Raw genomic sequence first — 25,147 nt, 5'->3', positions numbered from 1 at the left:
GTGCAGCCAGCCACCCCTCAGCACATCATGCAGAGGACCCCGGTCCCCTGCACTCAGCTCTCCGAGGCCCGGGGCAGAAGTCAGGCTGTGGTCCTGAAGAAGCAACGCAGATGGTCTCAGCCCTGGGAGTCCAGGCCTCAGACTTGGCCTCCTCCCGAGAACCATCTGCGGGCAGATCCCAGCCGTCCTGTAGCCACAGTCACCAGCTCCCGTGGGCTCAAAGGGGCCCAGCCCAGCATGAAAGGAAGAAGGGGAGTACTCAGTTCTGGCCTCGGGGCAGATGTCCGGTGGGGCGGGCTGGCCGGCTCACCTGTCTCGCTTACCTGGCCCTCCTGCCTTTGAGTCCCACATGCACCTGAGCCTTTGTGTTCTTGCTCACTCCTTCCTACCACTGCCGGCTCTCTGGCCAGAGCCCTGCCTGGCACTGCCATTCCTACAGCCTCTTCCCAGCTCAGTTCCCACCACCTCTCTTCCCAGATGCCAAAGCCCTGATCACAAGGTTTTGGAATTCAAAGGGTTCCATTTTGACAAGAAAGGTGTGACAGGAGAGTAAAAGAAACAGCCAGCACACCTCTTAAGTGATGAAAAAGCTTGCATACTAAAAGACTCCCATCCTTGCAATAGAAAAAGCCCAAATGCTAATAGGGCAATTCCTATGCTCTGACAGGAGCCATTTTCCTAGGGAATTGGCAGTTCTCCAGGAAACAACAGAGAGGTCGACCCATCAGTATGCTCCCCCTGAAGTCTCGAATGTGGGGTCTTGTGTTGGATGCCACCCAGAGCCTAGAGAGCGGTGAACTTCAGGACAGAGCAGCACGGGAGAATTCCTGGACCAAGCAAGGAAATCAGGATGCTGAGCCGAGGTTCCGTAATGCCAGGGGGCAGGACGAGCGCGCCGCACATCTATGTGCACCACAGCCGGGTGCCCTGAGGAGGGCTACCGTCTTTAAAGCAAAGGCGTGCTGGCTCTGGATGGCGGGGAACAAGTCCTGTGACACTTCAGAGTGGGAACCACCAGTGGGGACAGCTGCATTTCACATTGGCTTGGCGCATCAGCTGTCAATACGTAAAAAGCCTCCCCCCTCCGCACACGCGGCCCTTGGCAGAGAGTCATGTGTGGGCCGGTCCACACTTTTCATTACAGTGGCCCCAGGGCCCAGCGCAGGGCTTGGAGGCACTCAATGCATGGGTGCCAAGCTGGGTTTGCATGTCCCTTAGGGCTGTTTTACACCTGGCAACCTGTACACTTCAGCAACAAGGCTACAGATACATGAAAGCAAGAACCATGAGGGCTGAATTTTGGGAATTCTTTCATGATGGGTGTGCAGAGACTGAGAAGGATTCTGGTCTGCTTTTGTTGATGAGAGAGGGTTGGTTGACAGCATCCCGACTGACCTGGGAAACAGGACTATTTTGTAAAGGTGTTTTCAGAGCCAGGATGGCAGCTCCTGAGGTGGAGCAGGCTGAGGAAGTGTGTGAGAAAAGAGAAAAATGTATCAGTCTGGATTGGCGTCATGGCGTGGCCAGCGCAGACCTTGTATCTCCTGGAAGTCAAGTTCCTTGTTCTTTCAGTGGTTCACAGACGCCCAAGAGATGCTTTTAGTGCTTACAATGGGATCACGTATTCATTTGGAGTGTGTTCAGTGACTCAAGAATGCTTATTGAGGGTCTTCAACAAAAAACCCCTAGATCCTGTTGCTGTCTTTGAAGATGTCTAAGCCTCACTATGGGATCAGACAGGCAAATCAGTATTGTAACGCAGTAAGACCGGTCCTGTTAAAGAGAGACCTACAAAGTGGCAAGGAGAGCCTGGGAGATGGAGCCGACTGCCTGGGGGGGACAGGAAGGATGATGCAAGGAGGCAGTAACTGAGCTTGGACTTGGAGGCTGCCCACAGGGCAGGCAAGCCGAGGAGCGTGGGAGAGTGAGGTGTGCTCTCTGAGGGGAGTGGTGCAGAAATGTGCAGTGAGGGTCACACGGAAGAAGGACTGATAACTAAGCAGCTAACAGATGCCCAGCACCACTGCAGACACGGTGCAAGAACAGGAAGTGTAAGGGGATATGCACACTTCTTGCACGACCCTCAACAAGCTCGACTGAGCAAGTGACAGACACACAGAGGATCAAAGAGCTACAACTCAAGGCAGACGAGATGAGCTCTATTCGAGCGACCCTATCTCTTATCTCTGCAGGGTACCTTTCTGTCCATGAAGCTCTTTCACAGATGCTGTCACTTCATGAAAGCATTATGTTCTTAATTCCTATGAAGCCAGACTTTCCCTAGTCTGTAAATTACAAACATAAATTACACTCCACACCTGTGAGGATGGCTACTATCAAAACCCCGGAAGGTAACAGGTGTTGGTGAGCACGTGGAGAAGCGGGAACCGTTGCACACTGCTGACGGGAATGTAAGATGCTGCAGCCCCTATTGAGAACAGTACAATGGTTCCTTAAAAGATTAAACCCAGAACTACCAGATGGTCCAGCAAGTCGACCTCTGAGTATATATCTGAAAGAATTGAAAGCCAAGTCCTGAAGAGATACTTGCACACATGTTCAAAGCAGCACTATTCACAATAGCCAAGGGGGGAAGCAACCCAAGTGTCCACTAACAGATGAATGAATAAACACAATGTGGTAGATGCATCCTGTGGAATATTATTCAGCCTTAAAAATGAAGAAGATTCTGTGCTCGCTTCGGCAGCGCGGACACTAAAATTGACACGACACAGAGAAGATTAACGTGGCCCCTGCACAAGGATGACACACAAATTTGTGAAGCATTTCGTATTAAAAAAAAAAAAAAGATGAAGATTTTTGATGCAGGCTACAACATGGATAGACCTTGAGGACTTTATGCTAAGTGACATAAGCTAGTCACAGAAAGACAAATACTATGTGGTTCCACTCATATGAGGCACCTTGCTCATCAGGTTCATAGAGACAGAAAGGAGAATGGTGGTTCCCAGGGCCTGGGGGGTGGGAGCAGGATGGGGGTTTGTGGTTTAATGAGTGCAGAGTTTCAGTTTTGCAGGATGAAGAAGTTCTAGAGACCTGATTATGCAACAATGTGAACGTACTTAACTCTACTGAAGGGCACACTTGAAAATGGTTACAGTGGGGAATTTTACGTTATGTGTCTTTTACCACCGTTTCTTTTTTTTTTTTTTTTAATTGAAGTATAGTCGATTTACAATGTTGTGCTCATTTCTGGTGTACAGCATAGTGATTCAGTTATACATATACATATATATTCATTTTCACATTCTTTTTCATTATAGGCTATTGCAAGGTACTGGATATTGTTCCCTGCACTATCGTGCAGGAACTTGTTGTTTCAAAAAACATTTTTTAATTACAGGCCTTCAAAAGTGAGGGTGTGAATATTCGGCAATTCTTTTTTGTAGTAGAAAAACAGAGCTCAGTCTTTTGGGAACAATGGACTTGGTGGCCACTCCTGGTCTCACTGGGCTAGGATGCAGAGGACACTCCCACTGGTTGTTGAGAAAGCCCAGGCTTCTAACTCTCCACCCCCTGCAACGCTCTCACAGCTCCTTTGAAGCGCACTGTTGGCTTGGAACGGGAGCAGTGATCCATCTAAAACCACACAGCGTGGGGAGAAAACACTGAAGCCTGACACACGTACGCGTAGCCGCCTGGAAGTGGGATTGGCCAAATACGTGATGCGATGCGGCCAAGAAAACGGTGTCTCTGTGGCAAAGAAGCAGAGATCACAGGCCACTGTCTCACGCTGTCATATATGTGTATTTTTTAATGCCTGCAAAAACTAATTTCACCAATTAATTCCCTTTGTGAGCACTACGGGACCTGACATTTTTCCTTGCACTGAGCCTAAGTAACTCTCATTCAAAACACGGCTGTATCTTTGTTCTCTCCTGGCTCACAGGGACCACTTAGTCAATACGTGTTTAGAGTGAATGAATGGAAGGTTGTGATGTGAGCGACTTAAGGAGCTGCTCACATAGTTAAATTCCTTATCTGTTACTGCGCCCACTCAGTTCCTACAGCAGACATTCCAAGCAGCCAACATCTGATACTTGGGTCCGTTCTTGTAGCTCAGCTCAGATACGGGAAATGTAATACGATGAGGGTGTTCTAGGAAAGTCAGCAGGACCAAACAGCTCAGGCCAGCAGCAGAAAACATGATGCGAACATAGTTCCTATTGACTCGAGTGGCCCCAAGCCCTCCAAAGCCGCTAGACACTCACGGCAAGATAAACTTGGAAGAAAAGGTATGTGAGGCACCAGGAATAGACACACAGTCACACCCGTCTGACTACTACTCTTTTTATAGGAGACCAGAGTAAAGATATGTAAATAATGTAAACTTGTGAAGTTTTTTTTTTTAACTCTCAATTTACAAAATCAAATTTTCTGCATTTTTCTCAGGACTGTTAGAAATGGGGCACAATGTGTGACACCACTCTCCAGGGTTAGCCAGAGGACGCTATGATAGCGCCACGCACGGGCCGTGTGCCAGTGAGAGATGAACTGCAATGAGGAGTGAGTGCCTTATCTCTGCAGAAGGTTCCCCAGTCCCTATGGATGGGACTGGTAAAATAGGGGCTGAAGGCAGAATGGGGGCCTGAGGTGGGCTCTGGAGATCTGCCTACCCTTCTTGCCCTTCCGCTCGGCCTGCTCCTGGGCCCCAGGAAATGGTAGGAGAAGAGGAAAAGAGGTGGCTGTGTGCCCAGAGACATAGGCCCCTCAAGGATACGTTTGTTGGCACTGATCTAAGCAGACTTGGCACCAGAAGGACTCAACTGGCTGGCTGGGCACCAGCCGTGGGCCCCAAAGTGGCAAATCTGGCTTTGAGCCCCATCTCCCATCACGGATGGGGGCCCCCCCGGAAGTCAAACAGAGGGCGTTTCTGTGCTGCAGTGTGACAGCTCCAAGGCATTGCAGCCCAGGAAGCCTTCAGGTTTGAGGGCTCCTGATCTGGGTTTTTAATTAGCTCCCTTTCCAGGCTTCCACAGAGAATAAAATCCTTCTAAATTCTTATAAGCAAAACTTCTGAGCTATAAAGATAACATGAAAACACTTTTTATCGAGAGTATTTGCTTTAAAAAGAATGTTTTGTGAGAATGATTCACTTCTGTTCCCAATCAGCAAAACTGTATTTAAATATATCAGAAATCTCATGAAACCAGTGCTGAGGTGGATGTGGTTTTAGCCCGTTTAGCCTACCCTCTCCAACATGCATCTCCTTCTTCTGTTCGCCTGTCTCAGGGGGCAGCCCCGCCACCACCCACAAAAACCCAAGAATTTTCTCTGCCGGGTAATAAGAATATAACACTTACACAGCAGTGATTCTCAACTGGGGGCGATTTGGCCTCCTTGGGGACACTTGGCAATGTCTGGAGACATTTTGGGTTATCATACTTGAGAGGGGGAGCCATGGGTGGGTAGTGAGTGCTGCTGGCATTCAGTGAGTAGCGACCAGAAGTGTAGCTAAACATCCTATAATGCACAGGACAGACCTCTCACAATGACAAATTACCCAGTCTGAAATGTCAGTGGTGCCAAGGTTGAGAAATGCTGCTTACATCGAGTTTACTAAGTGCTGATACTCGTCTAAGTATCAATTCATTTAATCCAACACTAGGAGAGAAGGACTATTCGAACTCCCATTTTGCAGATGAGGAAACTGAGGCTCAGAGAAACAAGGTATCTTGCCTAAGATCACACAGCTAGCAAGGGCTAAGTGAAAATCGGAACGAGGTCACCTGGCTTCAGAGGCTATGCTGTCCCCAACTCCATGTGGCCTCCCTCACCGGGATCCAGGCAGTCATGAAGTCCTTCCGAGCCAACCCCTTTACATCCCTGGGCTCCGTCTCCATCACTCTGTCCCATTCAAGCCTGCAACCTCTCCTCCCTGGACCATGCAGTGGACCCCTGTGTCCGGCTCCACACCCCTCTAGTTCATCTCCCTCAACCTCCCACTGCTGCCAAGGGTGACCACAAAAACCCAAATCTGATCATGCCTCTATCCCCTGCTTGAAACCCTTCAGCGAGTCCCTGTCACCTACAAGGGAAAGCCAAAATTTTCCAGGATGGTGTCTGAGCTCTAGTCAGAATCGTCACTCTCCAGGCCCTTTCCTGCTTCCCAAACCCCTTGCACATCCTGAAAAATGCTGTGCTCTTCCCGGCTCTCTGCCTCTACTCTGCCTGGAATACCCACCCCCACCTTGCTTATCTGGCAAACACCAACTGACTCTTCAAGAACAATCCTAGTGTCAACCTCCTCCAGGAAGCCTTCCCTGAATACCTTAGTCTTCCAAGTCAAAGTTCCCACTCTCTTCTTTGGTGCCTTTGCCAATTACTCCCACAGCTTTTATTTTTTTAAAAAAATGCATTACCATTTTCTTTGCTTTCAAGTCTATCCCTCAAGGGCAGAAAACTTGTATTATTTTACTTATCTCTGAAGTCTAGCCAAGTAACCGAGCAGTCACCCAATAAATATCAAATGAACCAGAAGTGAAATATCTTGTATGGCTTGAATTCTTACAAGACGGGGTGAGGGTAAGTCACTATCTGCAAAGAGAGTCTATCTTGTTGGACACTGCTGTTCTTAAGAAGTTCTTATTTGAAGCAGAAATCAGTTTCTGCATGGCCTTGTCTCAAGGATCTGGTCGCATGCAGAACACAGGCTGCCGCTCACCGATCATTGTCATCACCCTCCTTATCATTCCCTTCCCCAGGCAGAACATCTCCAGGGTTTCTCTTTCTAACACATTGTTTCACAATCCTTCATGGTCCTACAGTGTGTACTTAATTATTCAGCAAACCTAAATCACAATGGACTTAAGGAGAAGCTGGCCGCATCTGGGATGTGTATGTAGATTCCTGAGATGCTGCTTAAAGTGAACTTCAAATCAGGGGTCTCAAGTTCACATGCCTGAGGGTCCAGGCAGGTAAGAGCCATAAATGAAGTAGGCAGGCGGGGCTGTGGATGGACGGGGCTGTGGATGGACAGAGCATGCCTATACTGACCATTCAACCTCTGGGATTTTGGCCATGTAGGAGTGGACGCCCAGTGTTGCCAGATCTTTGGATTTTTTGAGAAAAACTAGAAATTTGCATTTTCATATAAGCTTTTAGATACTGGTAACTTTTTTTTTTTTAATTGACAATAATATGTATGCCAAAGCAACCACACTTGGGGGCCAGCTCTGGCTGCCAGCTGTTCATCTGTGGCCTTGGCTTTAAATGAAGAATTTCTCGAGTGATTCCTAAATTTAAGTTTTTGTATTTAGTGTCGGAAATGGGCACGGAGATACTGAGAGCCGTGGACATACAAGGGCAGAATTTAAATCTGAAATGAAGCTAGAGCACCAGGGTTAAAAATAACTTCGAGGTAAAAATCACCAAAGAGGGCTAGGAAAAGCAGAAACGCAGGGACCTTCCTTGCCAGGGTCCAAAGGCAAGGTGCAGACTTAATTACCTGTCACCAAACCCATCTCCAGCAGGGCCCGGAGCAAGCTCTGGTGCTTGTCTTTCAGCTCCTTCTCCCAGGGGAAGGCTCTGCACGTCGAGGGCCTCCCATACCTGAGTGTCAGGTCCAGGTAGGAATTCCGGAGGTCACCTACAGGAAAGGGAAGCACAAGATACCATTCCCCTTAGGAGAGGGAGGGTCTCCCCTCCTTAAACCCCTTCCTCTTAGAGGAACTAGAAATCAGAGCTCAGACTTAACGTTACTGGATGTTGGTTTGAGTGCATCAGGGATTTGAAATTGGCTATGATGCCTCTGCCTTGAGGTCACAAATTCAAAGCCATGTCCAAGGGAAATGTGCCAAAGTTGCTGATAGCTGTTGAATAATTCTACAGAACGAGCAGCTGGCCTCGGATGGGCCCCCAGGAGGCCAATATCTAGGCCATTTTGTTGGCAACGTGAATCGAGGAGCAAAGCACAGGGACCCCCAGGGAGGCCAGGCTATAGAAGATGTTAGGAAAGTCTTCCCAACGCCACCAAACCAATCAGTATGCAAGACTGGCCTTCAGACTCTGGGTACCTCTCCTGAAATTGCATCAGCTATCAAAATCAGTTTCTTTCCTGTTTGGGATATTACTATTCCTATATATCTCCCCCCTCTTCTGACAGCATCATATTTTCTGGATGATTCAGCGGTGACAGTGGCAGCTGGGGGACCAGTATAGCCTATTCTTAAATTAAATTGCAGAAGTGCTGCTTTTCTTCACTGACCTACCACCACCTCTAATCACTTCCCAGGACTGTTTTATGTGAATCTTATCGGGATGGGGTATATTCAAGACGTATCCATCCCTCCCTGGTCTGGGATGGGAAGTTCAGTTCTGGAGATGTTGAGACATTTAGGCAGGACAGAAATACTCAATTCGCTTTTGCTGAGATGGAAAAGGCCCCACAGGAATTTCTCTTCCAGAAGGAACATATGTGAGTAAATCTAGGGCCACCATATCATGCAAGAAGATCTATAACCAGAGACATTCATAAGTGCTAGATCCAAGCCGGAACATTGGAAGACAAGACGGGATGAGTTTTATAACAGACACACACTCTGTATGAATGAAAGGCTGTCCGTGCAAATATGGGCAGATATGAAAGCAGTCAATTTGAAATTCATTCCTTCTGTTGAAAAATTACCAGTGTCTTCCAGAATGAGTCAATTTCAAGGATTAAAAAAAAAAAACAAAAAACCCAGCCCCAAACAACAAAGTCATTGTTCAACATTTCTGAAAGCTAATATTCAGATATTAATGGTCCAAGACAAAAGTGCACCGATGGGGAAATACTTTTGATGATTAATTTATTTTCCAATTCATTTTTATTTTCTTAGACTGGCCTAAGATCCTATTACAGATGGGCATAATGCAATTTGAGGCTCAAAACACTCATTTATATTCTTAAACTAAATCACGGCTGGTTGAAGCCACGAGGCAGGTTTGGATTCTCGCTGGCTGTTGGTCTTATTGGAATTCAGGTGGAATGCAGATACCTTCATCTGCATCCATCTGGGGAGGTCACACTTGTCCTCACCGGTCAAGTCACATATGTTCTATTTTAACTCCCCTGAAAGAAGCCAGATGTGTTGCTACAAATGACCGGAGTCAAAAATTGCCCACCTGAAGTTCAATACTTACATGCTTCTTGTCTCCTGGTCCCCTGCTGTACCGTGGATGTGTACACAGACACTATTTCTTGAACCTCTGCACACCTTTCATAATATAAGTTGATTTGTTCAGCAAGTTGCTTTTCAAGGAGCGGATTGAAAATCTACAAGAGGGCAAGAAAACAGAATGAACAACTGTCATCAAACACCCATGGATACCTATGAGGCTACGTTCAGGTGGATTTCCTCCTCTCACTGATGTTACCAGGTGGTTATTTGTACACAGATCACCCACCCTGGATTCTCAGGGGAAGTGTGTTACTAGTAATTCAAGGATATGCAGGCTCAGATCTCTTCCCTCCAGTTTCTTTTTGTAGCCTCTTCCCTGCAGAGCTTCTTAAGTTGTCAGGATTTCCCAGAGACCAGGCCTTCATCCTTTTCTTTTCCCCACCACTGCCTGCTGTCCCCAGAAAATGATAGTTATTTCCCCTGAGTTCCCAAAGGAATGCCAAGTCTACCGATGCTGCGTATGCTGCCTGGAAGCCCTCCTCCCCTTTTTTCTGCCTCGAAGGCTCCTACCTCAACCTCCAAGAGCCAAATCCCAGTCCATCACTTCAGGGCAGCCTCCTTAACAGCCCACCCCACCAGCACACATGTACCCAGGCAGACAGTGGCACCTCCGTACTCCCAAACACTGTGCTCGAGTCTGAATTAAAGCACATACCCTATTCTTTCATGAGTTACCTGTTTGAGACACAGACAGGGAGCCCCTCAAGAACAAAGGCCTTACCTCAACTCGATTTTCAGTGCAAGTTGTGACCCACTACAGGGTCATGAAATTATTTCAGTGGATTGTAACCAACAGTGATTTTAATTTTTATAAAGCAGAACACAAAATATTAGAGTACACTGAACATAGCAAGGGCACGTATACTTAGTAAAACTTTTGTTTCAGTTTTGTGTTTTATATATACGTATGTGTGCATGTATATATGTGCGTATGTACGTGCATGTGTGTGTGTATGTGTGTATTTGTATATTCATATGTATGTACTGCTAGAAATGCTAGAAATAGATTTCTGGGAATCACCTCCAAAAAAACCTTTGAAAACCACCACCTTAATTCATTTGGATGCCTCAGCATCTCTCACAGAGCCTGGCACATAGTAGTTGCTCTTTAAGTACTTGCTGCACAAATGAATAAATGAATTTCATTTTTTCCTCTTACAGAGGTCTCTTAATAGGGGCTCCAAGATGACTCATGGGTGATATGGTGCCTCATTTTCCAAATGACTTTGCTGAGTAACTCCTGCTTTTCTCAGAAGAAACCCCACGAGTTCACGGGAATGAAACAATGCTCCTTTTTCCTGTATCTGGTGTTCTAACCAAGGCAAAAAAAAGCAACTGCGTTGAAGTTTCTCTCTTGGGGCAGCCCTCCTCTACCTGCCAGCCCCGCCAGAGCTGGCCTGGAGACCTGGACGGTGCCACCTCATTTGTGGCTGGGTTTGGATGTGCAAATTCAGTTCCGAACACAAAGCCCTTTACGATCTCTACCACCGCAGCCAACCCACCAGTGGGAGCCGAAGGCCTGCATTTCTGGAGAGAGCAGTCAGCGGAACCAAGATGCTAATTTGCTGGAGTGTCTCCTCTTCTGATACTTTAAATAATAGCATATAAAAGAAGCTTTACCAAATAACTAAGATTCTCGCTTTTCATTAGCTTAATCACTGGATAGGCAACAGCCCGATAAAAATCTACTCTATAATTAAGCTACTAGTTATTAAAACAGAGGAAGTAAATGGTTTCCATTTTATGAGTACTAAATGAGCCAAACGTTCACACAAATCTATTATCACATTTGCTGGGGGAAAAGTCTCCATATTAATGATATTTGGTGACAGAGCCAATGCGAGGTCCAGCTAGGATGAATCTTTTGTTTGCAGAGGGCTGCAGGTCCCTGAGCCACACGCCCATCACCCACGAGCACCCGAGAGCTTCCCGGCCCCCTGGGCTCACCTGTGTCAGGCGCAGAGCGTGCAGACGGTAGTACCTCAAAGGTCCAAAAAACCCTTCAATGCCAGCCACATATCTGCTCCCTCCAATAATGAAGTACCCAGCGGTGTCATTATAATGGAAATCCTCCCGGAAACTAGAGAAGAACAAAGGATTAAGAAGGCTCTGGGTTTGAACCAAAGTTTTTTTAAAAGAGACTCTTTCATTGACACTCCTTGAATTAAAACCCCACAATTTCCGCAAACCCTTCACTCTTGAGTTCTAAAAGATGAGACTAAGGTGCAGTCAGGCAGACTTGGGCTAGGATCCCAACTCTGCTGTTTACCAGCTGTGTGACCTTGGACCAGTTGCTCAACCTCTCTGAGTCTGAGTTTTCTCATTAGCAAAATGATAATTCCTCTCTTACTAGACTGGTAAGAGGATTAAGTAGATGTAAAGGCTTAGAGCATCGAGCATAAGTACTGAATACTTGCTGGCTATTGATATTGGTGAAATTGTTTGGAATCATTGGAATTATTTGGAATTGCTCATCTTAATTGGAAGTATTTTATTCTAAAAGGGAAAAAAGAAAACTTGGTGAATGGACAGAAGATGGCTGTGGAGGAAAATAAAAACACACCCTATTAGATAAGAACTGAGGTCAAATTCAGAGTTAGGAGAAGGAGGCCACAGCAGAGCCAAAGGGCTTGGCCAAAGACAAGAGGCCAGCACGGGTGATGTGTTGGAAGCCCGCTTTGTCCTGAAAGACTTGAAGGATCAGAAAGGAAAATGGAGGGGAAAGAAAAGCTGGCATGAATAAAATTCACGAGGTTGTTCCCTGTAGCATTGTTTACGTTCACAAAAGAGTGGAAAACCCAGGGGTCTGTCGACGAGGACTGGTACCCACACGCATCCGATGGGCCCTGAACATGAGCTCTTTCACAACATAGCTTAAAAAAGGACAAACGGCTCCGTGTACTGAGCTGCAGAAAACTCTAAAATACATTGTTAAGTGAAAAATCAAAAAATGAAAGAGCAGAACAATGACTACACTTTTTATCCAAGAAAGAGGAGAATGAATTTTTTTATTTTTTGTATTTGAATTGAAAAATTCTGGAAGTATCTGTACGAAAGTAATAAAAGTATTTTCCCCATGGTGTGGGGGGGTAGAGGGTGGAGTGGACAGGGACAGAGCTGGAAACAAGACAACTAACTGTATACCTTTTCACAGAGGTTTGATGTTTTAAACCTTGTGCATTTATTCCCTATTTAGAAATTAAAATAGGAATGGGTGGACGAGCAACCATCAGAGCATATGTGAACAGCAGGGTTGGAGGAGGTCAAGACAGGGATCAAGTGAAGAGCCAGGCAAAAACAAATGAGCCAGGGAGCGCAGGGGACAGATGGAAGCAACAGGAAAGAACATAACAGGTCAGGTATCAAAGAGTGACGGGCCAGGTGACACGGACAGGGACAGAGCAGCTGCCAGTGGTCAGATCAGAGAAGCCAGGCAACCTGGGTTATCCCAGGAGAAAGGATGGACTGACTGTTAGCCAGAAACCCGACCCTTAGCAGGTGCTCCTGGCCAGAAGAAGACCAAAAGGTGAAGAAACGGGCACTCTGACAACATCAGCCGATGGCAGCAAGAGGGAACACTTAGGGGTTCGCTGTCTGCAATGGCAACTAAAGTGGAAAAGAAATGCTTTATCTCCTATGTTTCTTTTTCCAGAATCTCAGGCTTGAAGGGCCACGAGAAGATAATGACCTCCTCCCTTGTCTGCAGGTGGGACCACAAAGTTACAATTTCTGAGGGCTGTGAATTGACTCTGTTTTTCAAGATCTGCGAAAGATTTGAACATTCCAGCTACACTCACGAGGAAATAACCCGGGACTCGGTGGACACAAAGTGATGCTTCTGAGGCGGAAGTTCTAGTGACGGAACGCCGCTTCACCAACTCACCAGCTCACCTGGGGGCCCATCCCTGCGACATGCTGGATGCTTGCCAGCTGGAGGCAACTCTGGAGCCTTCGTCTTCTAATTTTTAAAAGGAGACAATAATAGTACCCATCTATAGGGTTTGGGGGAGGATTAAGTAAGCTGATATTTAAACAAAGCATTTAGAACACTGCCTGGCATACAGTAGACGCCATATCTATTAACTCCAGTTATTATTATTAGTTATTATTATTATTAACCTAGTCCCCTCTTGGATTTTAGCTGCGATTTCTTGAGTTGAGTGCTTAGCAAGAGTAAGATGTGTTTGTTCCCAAGCCTCTCTGTTGCCAATTGTACAGTCACTGTAACCATACGCTTTAATTAAATCTTATGTAATCCAATAAAATATGGATGGAGAAGAAAGAGATGTTCATTCTATAAAAATTAAGTTGAATATTTTGGGTGGACTCAGCAAAGAATGGTAACTGAAAAACTGTTATGGAATTAGGACAGCTGGAAAGGCTGGAAAAAGAAACTGAAGACACCTAGGTGGATTGGGTAGTTTCACAAGTGCCTTCGCTTTCTTTTCATTTGGGAGAAATAGAAATTGGGTACCGCTTACGCGAGAAAGGTCACAGGGAACTCCAATCAGCAGATCCAGACTCAAAAGCAAGGCCCTATCTGGAAAACAAATGAATGTACATTTCCTTTTTTTAATTAAAATGTTTATGGAATCTTTTTTTATGGATCTTTGCTTTAACTGAATTTTCAACTAATTAATCCATTACTTGTTCCTTCCGGTCCTAGACTGTGATTTTTTATCATTGTTCTAATAAAACTGATAGAGCTTCCCAGCTGGGCCTCCCTCTACATCGGTGCCTCCACGTTTTTCTCCTCTAGAATTCTCAGTGGCTGCACCAAGACTGCAAGAGATTCCTTGTACTGTGCATCGTTTGATGGTTATCAGTTTCGAGGACATAAAAAGCTGAGCTAGATGGTTCAAGAGCCCAAACTGGTCCCCTTCTCAAGGCTCTGACATGCTGGCAAACTATCTTTACTCTTACCTGACGTGGGAGAGTGCCCTGGTGCGTTACTGTGGAGGACCAGCAGTGGGAAAGAACCACTTCCATCGTTAAAAAGGCCTCGCTCAGAATTAGGGAACAGCTTTGGCTCGAGGGTTCTTTAGGGAAACTTAGAGCCTCAATTTAGCTGTCCCTCTCATCCCTTAAAGTAATTTTCATCTTAAGTGTCACTTCCCCAGGGCCTGGTCTAAATTCTGGCCTCTTTGTTATCTTCTCAGGCCAACCTACATTTCCTTCCCTGCATTCACCTCAACTCATAACTTTAAATTTACTTGTGGATGTATTTGTATAAGATCTATCTTCCTTCCGCTAGATTTTTTAGCTCCATGAAGGCAGGGATTCTTGTTGCTCATCGTTTTATTCCCAGAGTCCTGCACTGTGTCAGGCACATGGTAAAGGTGTTGGATGAATGAATATATACTGGATGGATGGATGGATGGATGGATGGATGAACGCAACACACGCAACACACGCTACACAGGTCTGCAGCTGTGATTGTAGCCTTTCATTGTGTGCAGCCCTGCACCTCTGAGCACTTAATTACTCATCTTCCTACACCACCTTTGTGGGATAACAGCTGTCATTATGTTCACACAACAAGAACAAATAAAAAGAAGAATTAAGGGGCTTTCCTTGGAATACCTATAACCATCTGAAATATTTGATGTTCAATGCACTGGCTTGGCCCACTCTGAAATCTCACTGCTGAACGAGAGTCCAAACATCTAACCAGGGGAAGCCCAGGTGGGCCCCATGTTAATTCTTCAGCTGTTCTACTGATGGAAGGGGCCCCAGGAGTACAGGATGGGCAGCTGAAGTGGTGGTGAGGGGCACTCTTGGGCCTGGGGACTACCAGCGTTACCAGGCGAGGAATCACTGCAAAGCTTTCACTGGAATATCGAATTGGTATGTACCTGAATGTCAGCTCTGATCTCTGGAATCTTATGTGAGCATATTGATTCTGTCTTCACTTAAAATTTTGTGATTCTGTTCATCATGGATTCTTTACATTAATTTTGAGCTTTAAAAATATTGTATGAAATGTTATTTATCATGGCCCCTGTTATGAGTTGAATGGTACACTCCCCCCAAATTCATATGTTGAAGTCTGAACCCCTAGTACCTCAGAATGTTACATTATTTGGAAATAGGGTCACTGTAGATGGAATTAATTAAGATGAGCTCAAACAGGGAGGGGGTGGAGGGATAAACTGGAGGTTCAGGATTTGCAGGTACTAACTATATATAACAGATAAACAAGGTTCTATCATATAGCACAGGGAACTATATTCAATTTCTTGTAGTAACCTATAATAAAAAAGAATATGAAAAGGAATACATATATGTACAACTGAAACATTATGCTGTACATCAGAAATTAACACATTATAAACCAACTATACTTCAATAAAAAAAAGTTATTTAAAAACGAGATCACGCTGGAGTAGGATGGGTCCTTAATTCAATATGACTGGTGTCCTTATGAAAAGAGGACATTTGGACAAACACAGACACTTTCACACGGAAAACGCCATGTGAAGATGCAAGGTTATGCTGCCACAAGCCAAGGAAGGATCAGAGGCTGGAGAGGGGCCTAAAGCAGATCCTTCCCCAGAGCCTTGGCAGGGAGCACGGCTCAGCTGACACCTTCATCTCAGGCTTCTAGCTTCTAACACCGCCATAAATTTCTGTTGTTTAAGCCAGTTTGTAGTACTACGTTCTGGCAGCCTTGGCAAGCTAATATAACTTCTGAGCTTTCCTGGTGCCTGCCTCCTTAAATTTTATGCGGAGGGCATATGTCTCACTCTCGCCTCACCAAGGTCCCAGCCCTCCATCCTGCTGTGATCCACTCCACTCCTGCCAGCACCTGCATTTCTGGGGTTTAAGAGGAAAGGAAGCCCTTACATAGAAAATGAAAAAGAGCTTATGAGATTCAATTGGTTGTCAAAAATGGCCTTAGTTGGGGTGGGTGTCAGGGGAGAAAGGGAACAATATTATTTTAGACTTCACCTTCTGAAGTCTCAACTTCTGGGGCAGAAGAGGGCACTGGAAGAGATTTCCAAAGGGGTCACACATCATCTGTTTCTCCAAAGCAAATTCCCAGGCCTTTCCTAAGCTCCAACTCTTCATCAAAGGCCCTATGGCCCCTGTTCTGTAACAACACTCATATCTACTGAACTCTTTCTGACCGGTCTAAGTCCACCAGAGTTAAAGGCTTCTGCTCTGTTCTTAGACTTCAGCCTCAATGCTTCAATACAGCTATCAAGTCACCCCCGACTTTCTTTTTGCAGGCTCAGGAATAACACTTCTTTAGCCTTTCTGGAAACTTTAATCCGGTCTATGTGCCCAGGGCCTAAAAGAAGTTGTTTGACTTAAATGTAAACAGAAATGACAGGGGAAAAAATGTAGAGAATATGCCCCCCTTATACCCTGTCATCACCTCCTCTTGGCTTTCTTTTCTTTAAAATTTCCTTTTTAAAGAAAATTTGGATTGTGTGGGGACTCTGAGTGAATGGAGCCTGTTTGGAGAGACAGTTATCTGCTTGGCATAGTGAAATGATGAAAGGATGGAGGAATGGAGGCCCCCCTCTACCAACCAAAGTACCCAACAGTCCTGATACATTCTTCTAAATTATGCATATGAAACTGGTAATTATTGTTTCTGTTCTTTAGATTTTTTGGTAAGCATCTGACCATAGATAGATAGATTGATACAGATATAAATAGATATATATCTATGATAACGTATACTGAGTTCCTAAAGCAAGCTGCTCCATGGTTCTGCCACTATAAGCCCACTCTCACACGGGATGTAGAAGTCAATTAAAAAATGATGACATGCAAGCAAGAGACCCAGTTCTCAGTTTCTGTAACTCTCGTAGAGAATCATTGTACAAGGATGAAAAGTTAGAGCAACATCAATAGTTGCATTCATTTCAAATCTAGATTACAAACATAAATACGAAGGCAGTCTGCTTGTTCGTTTTATACTAAGCCGTAGTTACCAACTCTTCTCCATAAGCAAACATTAATCCTTTGATTTATTTTTCAGAATCCTTTGTAGAAGGTACTTTTCAAAGAAAATGAATTATACAGAGCCATGCAAGGAAGAATGTACAATGAGACCCAGAGAGAGAACTAGTTTCTCTTGCTTAGAAAAAAAGATTGTGGAAGAAATAGTTTGTGGACGTTTAAAAAAGAAAAAAACGTATAAAGGTTAGCTACAGGGCAGACTAGTTATCGTCCAGGCTTAGAGAAGCTGAATAAGGAGGCGGGAGAACCACAGTGTGGGGTGTGGGTATGAAGGTTCCCTAACCCTCATCCAGCAAAATTTTGAATCCAAAGAAAAATCACACTTACTTGATGGTCTGATTATGGTGGTTTTTCAAATCCTGTCCAGTGCTGGTGGTAACTACTATCTATGTGGGAGAGATACACAAGGATCAGTTATGTCTCAACACCCCACATCAGAAACACAGTCCTGGGTATCCATTATGCGTAAGTGTTCCTCCTGATCAGTTTCCACAAAAAAATTAAATTAGCAGTTTTCTAGCCCTGTGTACATTCTTCTCCAAATGACTCGATGTGATAAAAAGATCTATAATGCAATTTCCCCACAGTGGGCTTCAGACACTTCCCAACTACAAGCCAAAGGTTCACTCACTGGGTGTATTCATGCCTGAAAGCTGGTTACATAGCAAAACAAGGAAATGTGTAAGACGCTGCAAGGGGTTTTTCAAATTTTACTCTGATTCCATGAGAGCCTTAGGGTGAAAAACAAGACTGGCGCTGAACGCTCTTCACGCACTGCTGTTTCCCGCCCTCTCTCCCTCCGCACTGAGATTCATCACTGTCATTTCGATGGTGACAGTGTTTTCGTCGCCAGTGTTGTTAGCTGTCACGAATCCTTCTCGTGTCTGGGACAGCAACATGAAAGCCCCTGGGGTGAAGGGGTTCCTTCAGCTCCCCCAGCGCTCGCACAGAGCAAGTGTTCAGGAAACATGTTCTGGCTTAAGTAGATTCTCAAAGAACTGGCGCCAACACCGTGTGTCCAAGACAACCTAACCCAGAGGAACCAACCCGGCTCAGCCATAAGCAACATGCTGGTTCGGAGAAGAAAATGACTCAGACCAGCTGTTTCTCTAAACCAACTATTTACTTTACATAAATCTGTCCATATAGTCGAAGCGATGAATACAGTAGTCTCACCACAGAGCTGGATTTTGTGTAGAAAAACAATAAGTACTGTTTTGCAATCTACGTGTATTAGGGAGACCGGATGGGATGGAAGGAAAGAAGGACAAATGGCAAAGTCTACAAAAGAAAAATCTACATTTTTTCCCACCCCTCTGTCTCCCTAATCCTTCTCTCTTGCTTTACCTGATCATGTACTCTGCCATTAAATTCATCTCTTTAATGAAAGGACAGCTTTAACTTACTCTTCTGCTCAAAAACCTTCGTTGATGCCATACTGCCTTGCAAGTAGAAATTCAAATTCCATGATACTCAAGATTCTCCACATTCTAACCCTAAAGACATTTTTTCTTCTATTAGTGTTCTACAGTCTGCAAATTTCTACTCCAGACTGGTTTATCTGCTAGCCCCCAGTGATGTGTTAAATGTCCCCTCCTTGTTCCTCCATCTAAATTCTGCCCATCTGTAGAAACCTTCCCTATGAAAGCTTCCCTGAGCATCCCAGCAGGAAGTGCTGTCTCTTTTTCTGTGAATCAATATGAGTCATTCGGCAATTAAGTACACCCTATGACATCCCGTCACCTGCTTAACGTGACTTTCATAAAAAGTTTGTAAGCTCCTTGAGCATACTGTCTTGCATACAGCAGGTGCAAAATAAGATCTGTGATTTGCTCTGGTGATTTGATACCTGTCTAAGTGACCCACGGTACTGAGCTGACCTTAAGAAAAAGCAGCAACCGAACTATAATGCCATCATAATCCGCAAGTCAGCGAGAAGCTAAAACACAGGCAACAGCAATGTCACCTAACATCATTTAAGGAAACAAACACTCAAAAAATGCCAGCTAACATCTTACAGACTCCTCTCAGGAAAGCTATAAGGACCGACCTGATTTCTTTTTTCTTCAGAAAAAGGAAATGTGATAAACCTAACCACCGAGGGAAGTCTGTGTATTATCTAATGCACACAACAAACAAAACGTCTCTTCCACTTTTCTTATGGGAAAATCACAAATCAATATGGAAAGCTGACGAGAAAATAAAGCAACCAGAAAAAACATAGCATACTGACATCGCATATATCAAGAAATGGAATTATCTTCAATTATGACAACAGATTTGCCCATAATCCATAAAAGCTGTGTTACGAGAGCTTGAAACTGTTATGTGTAGCATTTTATGGTACAAAGTAGATAAAACCCTCCATCTTACCAGAATTATCACTTAGGTTTGTTGGTTATTATTTGTCTGTTTAATGTCAAGCATAAGCAATTGTTTTCACTGCCAAAAACAATCAAAGCATTTCTTGGCTGAACTAACCAATAAATTTCCTGTAAAAAAAGTTGTAGATTTGATAACACTATATAAATATGGCCAAGGCTGTTTTAACATTTATCTCCCTAATGCCTAGCTAGCTGGGAGACAAGGCCTGAATTGCTCGGAAAATTGGCTATATAGCTGGCTATATTATTTACTCATTCACAGTATAGTTGAAAGAAGCACTTGAAAAGTTAATTAAATGGGATAAGAGTTTTATGATTTAAACTTCCAACTATAAAAATTTGATTAAAAAAAGTGTATGGTTGTAAAAGTTTATCAGTTACCACAAATTTGTTTTTGCAGATTTCCTAGCTCCCTGACTTTACAGCAATGCTCCACGTTAAGTGATGATGCTGACGTGATTCGCCGGGGAGCGAGCCTCCAGTACCTGGGCGCCGTTAAAAGAGATATCCAGGCGAAACCACTCCTTCAAAGGCATGGTGAATTTTGTTTTTACTGCAAGGTCTTCTCCTTTGACAAGATGCATTTGAATATGCAAGTGGCCTGAAAGAAAAATTAAAGCAGGTAAAAATCACCCAAAAAAAAAAAAAAGTACTTAAGAGTGATTGAAGTGGTTACAACTTTCCAACAATTGTCCTAAAAGGCTATGAGACTAGGTCCCATTCCTTCTTCCTTTATCAACTAACCAAAATCAACCAACCAAACAGACATATGAGTGCATTCCTCTATAAATAAGATGTTTGTTTTAAGCTTCCAGGAAAGAAGTTTAACTTGAAGCCCATACTTGTAAACCATCACTCTCATTGACCTGCCATGCTGAGAACATCTTCCTTACTCTAGACAGACGTTATCTGTCAATAGACAGAGTATAAGAAAATTACACTATTGTTCTAAAGGTTTTGTTTCGTACTTACCCTCTTCAGTAAGAAACACAGAAGGTGTGCCGTACATCTCATTAGAATCAACAAAGTACAGAATCCCACAGAGGTTGGCCTTGCAATAATGGAGTAAATAAAGCCACAATGAAACAGTAAACCTATAGGAGTGAGGGGGGAAAAAATTCTGCAGATTGATATCATCCAAGAACAGGTAATTACAGCTAACAACGACTGAGTAAATTGTTTTCTTTCCAGTGAAGGGATGAATATGCCTTCATGTTCATCATGGGAGATCAGCTTGCAAAGCTTGATTTTTGAGACAAAGGAGGTAGTTATAGTAACTGCAAAAGACAGGAGTTAAGCATCATTGTACAAAACAAGCAGACATGGTACCTTGCACCACAAACTCTGTGCCTCTCTGAGAATCACACATGCCTGCCATTTGAATTCTTGATTAAGGCTTATAAAGCCAGACTCAGGAAAAAAAATCTGGATTTTAATAAGAGGTGATTTGATAAGAAGCTATTCTAATTTCAGTGATTAAAAAAAAAAACATAATTAGGGCTTTTTGAGCAATTTTGTGTCTTTCAAAGATAAAAGCCCTAAGGCAGAAAAATGTCATAATCTGCAAATGGCATCACTATAGGCTAATCGGGACACAGAGATCCTATTTTAATGCACACATTAGGTTGTTCAGTATCACAGTTCTGGCTGACCAATGTGGAACAGCTACTCTAATTGTTCCATTTCTGGGCTAGGGCTATTTTAGTTGAAAAAAAATATTGTCCATCTGTGATTTGTGGAGTCAGGATAAAACAACAGTAGTCAACTCAACTAGGACACATTGAACCAAGCTATGTGATCCATCAATCATTCGACAAATATTTGCTGTTTGAACACTTGCTTGATGCCACACATCATGCTAGTGACCAGCAGTTCAAAGATGAGCTGGGAGTCATTGCATCTTGCATGTGAAGTATGAATCAAGGTCAAGACCAGTACAGAGGATGCCCTCCATTATCCCAGTCACCAACTCAAAGTTTGGGTTAAAGTGGCAGTAGCCAAGTTCTCTGGGGATACATCCCAGCAAGACCTTTAGAATATTCTGGGCTTTATAATCTGGCCTCCAAATCGGTGGTGAGATATGCAAACAGATGGTGCCACACAGCTCCCTCCTGACCCAACCAGCTGAGCAAGCTCATGAAGATAAGTTATTACAAGGAAGCTTAGCAAGAACATACGCTTAGTAAAGTGACTCAAGATCTTTCTACAGCCAGCAGCATGGGAAGATTTAAATCACTCTGCTAAATCCATCCAGTCTGAGGTGAACCAGGAACCATTTTCAGCATCTTCAATTCAGCAGAAGGAAAAAAATATATATCTGGATTTTGCTGAAATCAATGGAGGAGATCAGAAGCTGTGAGATTTCAAGCAGTTCATCCAATCTTCCAAGACAGAACAGGTAAAGCAAAGGCTGCAATCGGGCTGGGCTGTGGCTGGCTGCACCCGCCACCTTGCAAAGCCTCAGGCTCCAACACCTGCCTCCCCTACTTGGGTCATTCCTGGAACCAACGTATGAAATCTGAAGCTAATTGAGGATTGCTAAGTGCAAGAATAATTTCAGAGAACTTTGAGGTTTTCGGGTCCACAAATTCTGCCTAAGCTGAGTAGATCTCAACATTTTCCTGAAGCATATTACAAAGGGAAGTCCTCCTAACTGGCTCCAGTAGCCTGCTCTAGTCCTTGGATAAAAAGTGAGCCTGCCATCCCACCGACCCCCTTCACCAGCCCCTGCTTACACTGGGTAATCTATCCGCTGGCGTCGGGTGGCCTCCAGCTCTCGATTCTGAAATCTCGGAAACTTCTTCACGATGCCTGTGTTTTCTCCACTGGAGGCATAGAGAAAGCCCAGGAGGGTGACCACATCTGTGAACATCAAGATGGCTGCCTTTTAATTATTTTCAGAAAAACACTGCTTCCAACATCACATTCTTCCTGGAAACCTCTGCCTAGCCCCTATCACATATTTAAATGAGATAGTCTGAAAATATTAGCACACTGAATATACGCCCCGGCGTCCGAGAAGCACTTTACAGAGCTATCTCAATTAGTGTTCATAGCAACCCTATAAAGGAGATTCTATTATTAGTCCCATTCTACAGATGAAAAGCCCAAGGCATAGAGAGGTAAAATAACTCGCCTGAGGTCACAGAGCTAATAAGCTGTGGAACCAAAATTTCAAATTTCCAGCTCTGGTTCTATGTGCTTAACCATTTTACATACACTGCCCTTCTAATGCTAAGAAAAGCTTTTTGAATTTGTGTAGTGATAGTAACAGATAACACTTCAGTAACACTCACTATGGTCCACAGTGCTGTAAACATAAAATTCATGCAATCCTCATTAGTATCCTCAATCTACAGATGACGAAATGGACACACTGCTGCCAAAATAGTAACTAACATTTATGTAACCCTTCGAATATGGCAGGCAACATGCTAAGTACATTTCAGGAATAATCTCACTTAATTTCACAACTAAAGAAATAGACTCTAATGGGTTTTTTTGCGTTCTTTTTTATTGAAATATAGTCAGTTTACAACATTGTGTCAATTTCTGGTCTACAGCATAATGTTTCTGACATACATATACATACATATATTCCTTTCCATATTCTTTTTCATTATAGGTTACTACAAGATATTGAATATAGTTCCCTGCACTGTACAGAAGAAACGTTTTTTATCTATTTTATATGTAATAGTATCTGCAAATCTCAAACTCCCAATTTATCCCTTCCCATCCCCTTTCCTTCCAGTAACCACAAGTTTGTTTTCTATGTCTATGAGTCTGTTTCTGTTTTGTAAACAAGTTCATTTTCTTTTAAGATTCAACATATAAGCAGTATCATATGGTATTTTTCTTTCTCTTTCTGGCTTACTTCACTTAGAATGATGATTTCCAGGTCTGTCCATGTTGCTGCAAATGGGATTATTTTTATTCTTTTTATGGTTGAATAGTATTCCATTGTATAGATATACCACATCTTCTTCATCCAGTCATCTGTCAATGGACATTTAGGTTGTTTCCATGTCTTGGCTTTTGTAAATAGTTCTGTTGTGAACATTAGGGTGCAGGTATCTTTTTGAATTATATTTTCTCCAGACATATGCTCAGGAGTAGGGTTGCTGGATCATATGGTAAGTATATTTTTAGTTTTTTAAGGAACCTCCATACTGTTTTCCACAGTAGTTGCACCAATTTACATTCCCACCAACAGTGTAGGAGAGTTCTTTTTTCTCCACACCCTTTCTAGCATTTACTATTTGTAGACTTCTTAATGATGGACATTCTGACTGGTGTGAGGTGATACCTCATTGTAGTTTTGATTTGCATTTCTTTAATAATTAGTGATGTTGAGCATCTTTTCATGTGACTGTTGGCCATCTGGATGAAAACAGATCCTATTATATCCCCAATTAACAGATGAAAAAACTAAGCCTTAGAGAGGGTGAAATAATGAGAGGGATTCAAACTTGAGCAGTCTGGTTTTTTCAGGATCCATGAACTTAAAATTACATAGTTTTTTTCTTTTTCTATGCAAACTTTCCACATAAACTCAACATGTTACCCTGTGCAAATATTACTAACCATGCCTCTTAAAATTAGGAAGGCTCCCATTTTATTTTGCAAATGTGGAAGAATTTTGTGGCTCCAGAAAAGAGAAGGGTCCATAACAAATCTTAAAGTGAAAGAGTTATTTCACCTATTTTTAATTCCTCCAAGGCTAATATGGATTTTTTTTTTATTTCCAATACCCCCACCCTACTTCAAAGAAAAAATAATTCACCAAAAACAACCTAGAAATAAAGATCACTTTTCTCTTTCTCAAAATGATTTTTGGTTTAAATATTCAGAATTAAATGGTGGAAACAATCTATCTTCCTGAGCTTCATAGAGAGGGAAGAGCTGACTTCTGTGCAAGTTACCAAATACCAATATTGGCAAAAATTATAGGAGCCTCAGCCTGGGATATTGGACATCCCAGCTCTCATATCTTAATGGGGAAAAGATGTATTATATAAAGAGGTACTTCTGGTTTATTATAACTTGGAAATCATAAGATTAACATTTTCATAGTCTCAGAGATGCATTTGGAAACCCAAAAGGGTGGAGTTATCAATTCCAACAGAAATACTTCACATCTTTTTTTTCTTTGCAATTTGAGCTCAACCTGGGCACACTGGACTTGCTGGTCAGTTATGGGAGCAGGGAGACAGAATTAGAAATGGAAATACTGCAAGGGTGTCTTCAGAATCCAAGGAAAAAATTTCACCAAGAGGTTGATATCAGCCCAACTCCGGCTGGCTTCCACCGTGTTGAGCAAAACATAAGCGACCAGATGGTCACGTTAGCCCCCTGGGACGCCTTCTGCTAGTGATTGCTGTTGAGTTATCTAGTATATAGCAGAAACATTTATCAACATGAGCGTGATTTGATTCTGCCTAACCTGACTCCAGTAAAAGGTGGCCTCATAAGGAAGGTTTCCAAAGTGAAGGGAGTTAAAAGTGAATGTTGATGAGCCTTTCCTTTATCCAGGGATCAAAGTAAAGCTGGTTGAATAGGAGAACTTGCAGCAAAAGACTGTGGAGGGAAAATCTAAGACCTAAG

At 43.5% G+C, this 25,147-nt stretch overlaps 1 protein-coding gene and 1 non-coding gene across 2 annotated transcripts in view; one reads left to right on the top strand and one right to left on the bottom strand.

The window, feature by feature from the left end:
* Positions 1-25,147, bottom strand: part of SEL1L3 (SEL1L family member 3) — a 97,972-nt gene that overhangs the window by 50,850 nt on the left and 21,975 nt on the right. Inside the window, exons 3-9 of the mRNA XM_074349618.1 lie at positions 22,276-22,402; positions 20,513-20,634; positions 20,026-20,141; positions 17,484-17,542; positions 11,130-11,262; positions 9,145-9,277; positions 7,469-7,609 (exon numbers count right to left, since the gene is read on the bottom strand). Coding sequence (XP_074205719.1) covers positions 7,469-7,609; positions 9,145-9,277; positions 11,130-11,262; positions 17,484-17,542; positions 20,026-20,141; positions 20,513-20,634; positions 22,276-22,402 — 831 coding nt within the window. The remainder of the gene's footprint in view (positions 1-7,468; positions 7,610-9,144; positions 9,278-11,129; positions 11,263-17,483; positions 17,543-20,025; positions 20,142-20,512; positions 20,635-22,275; positions 22,403-25,147) is intronic.
* Positions 2,692-2,798, top strand: LOC123619172 (U6 spliceosomal RNA). The gene has a single exon (XR_006727712.2). It is a non-coding gene; the product is annotated as a U6 spliceosomal RNA (small nuclear RNA).

This window comes from Camelus bactrianus, chromosome 2 (assembly GCF_048773025.1).
Source record: "Camelus bactrianus isolate YW-2024 breed Bactrian camel chromosome 2, ASM4877302v1, whole genome shotgun sequence".
Lineage (NCBI taxonomy): Eukaryota > Metazoa > Chordata > Mammalia > Artiodactyla > Camelidae > Camelus > Camelus bactrianus.
This window is presented reverse-complemented; position numbering and strand designations above follow the sequence as displayed.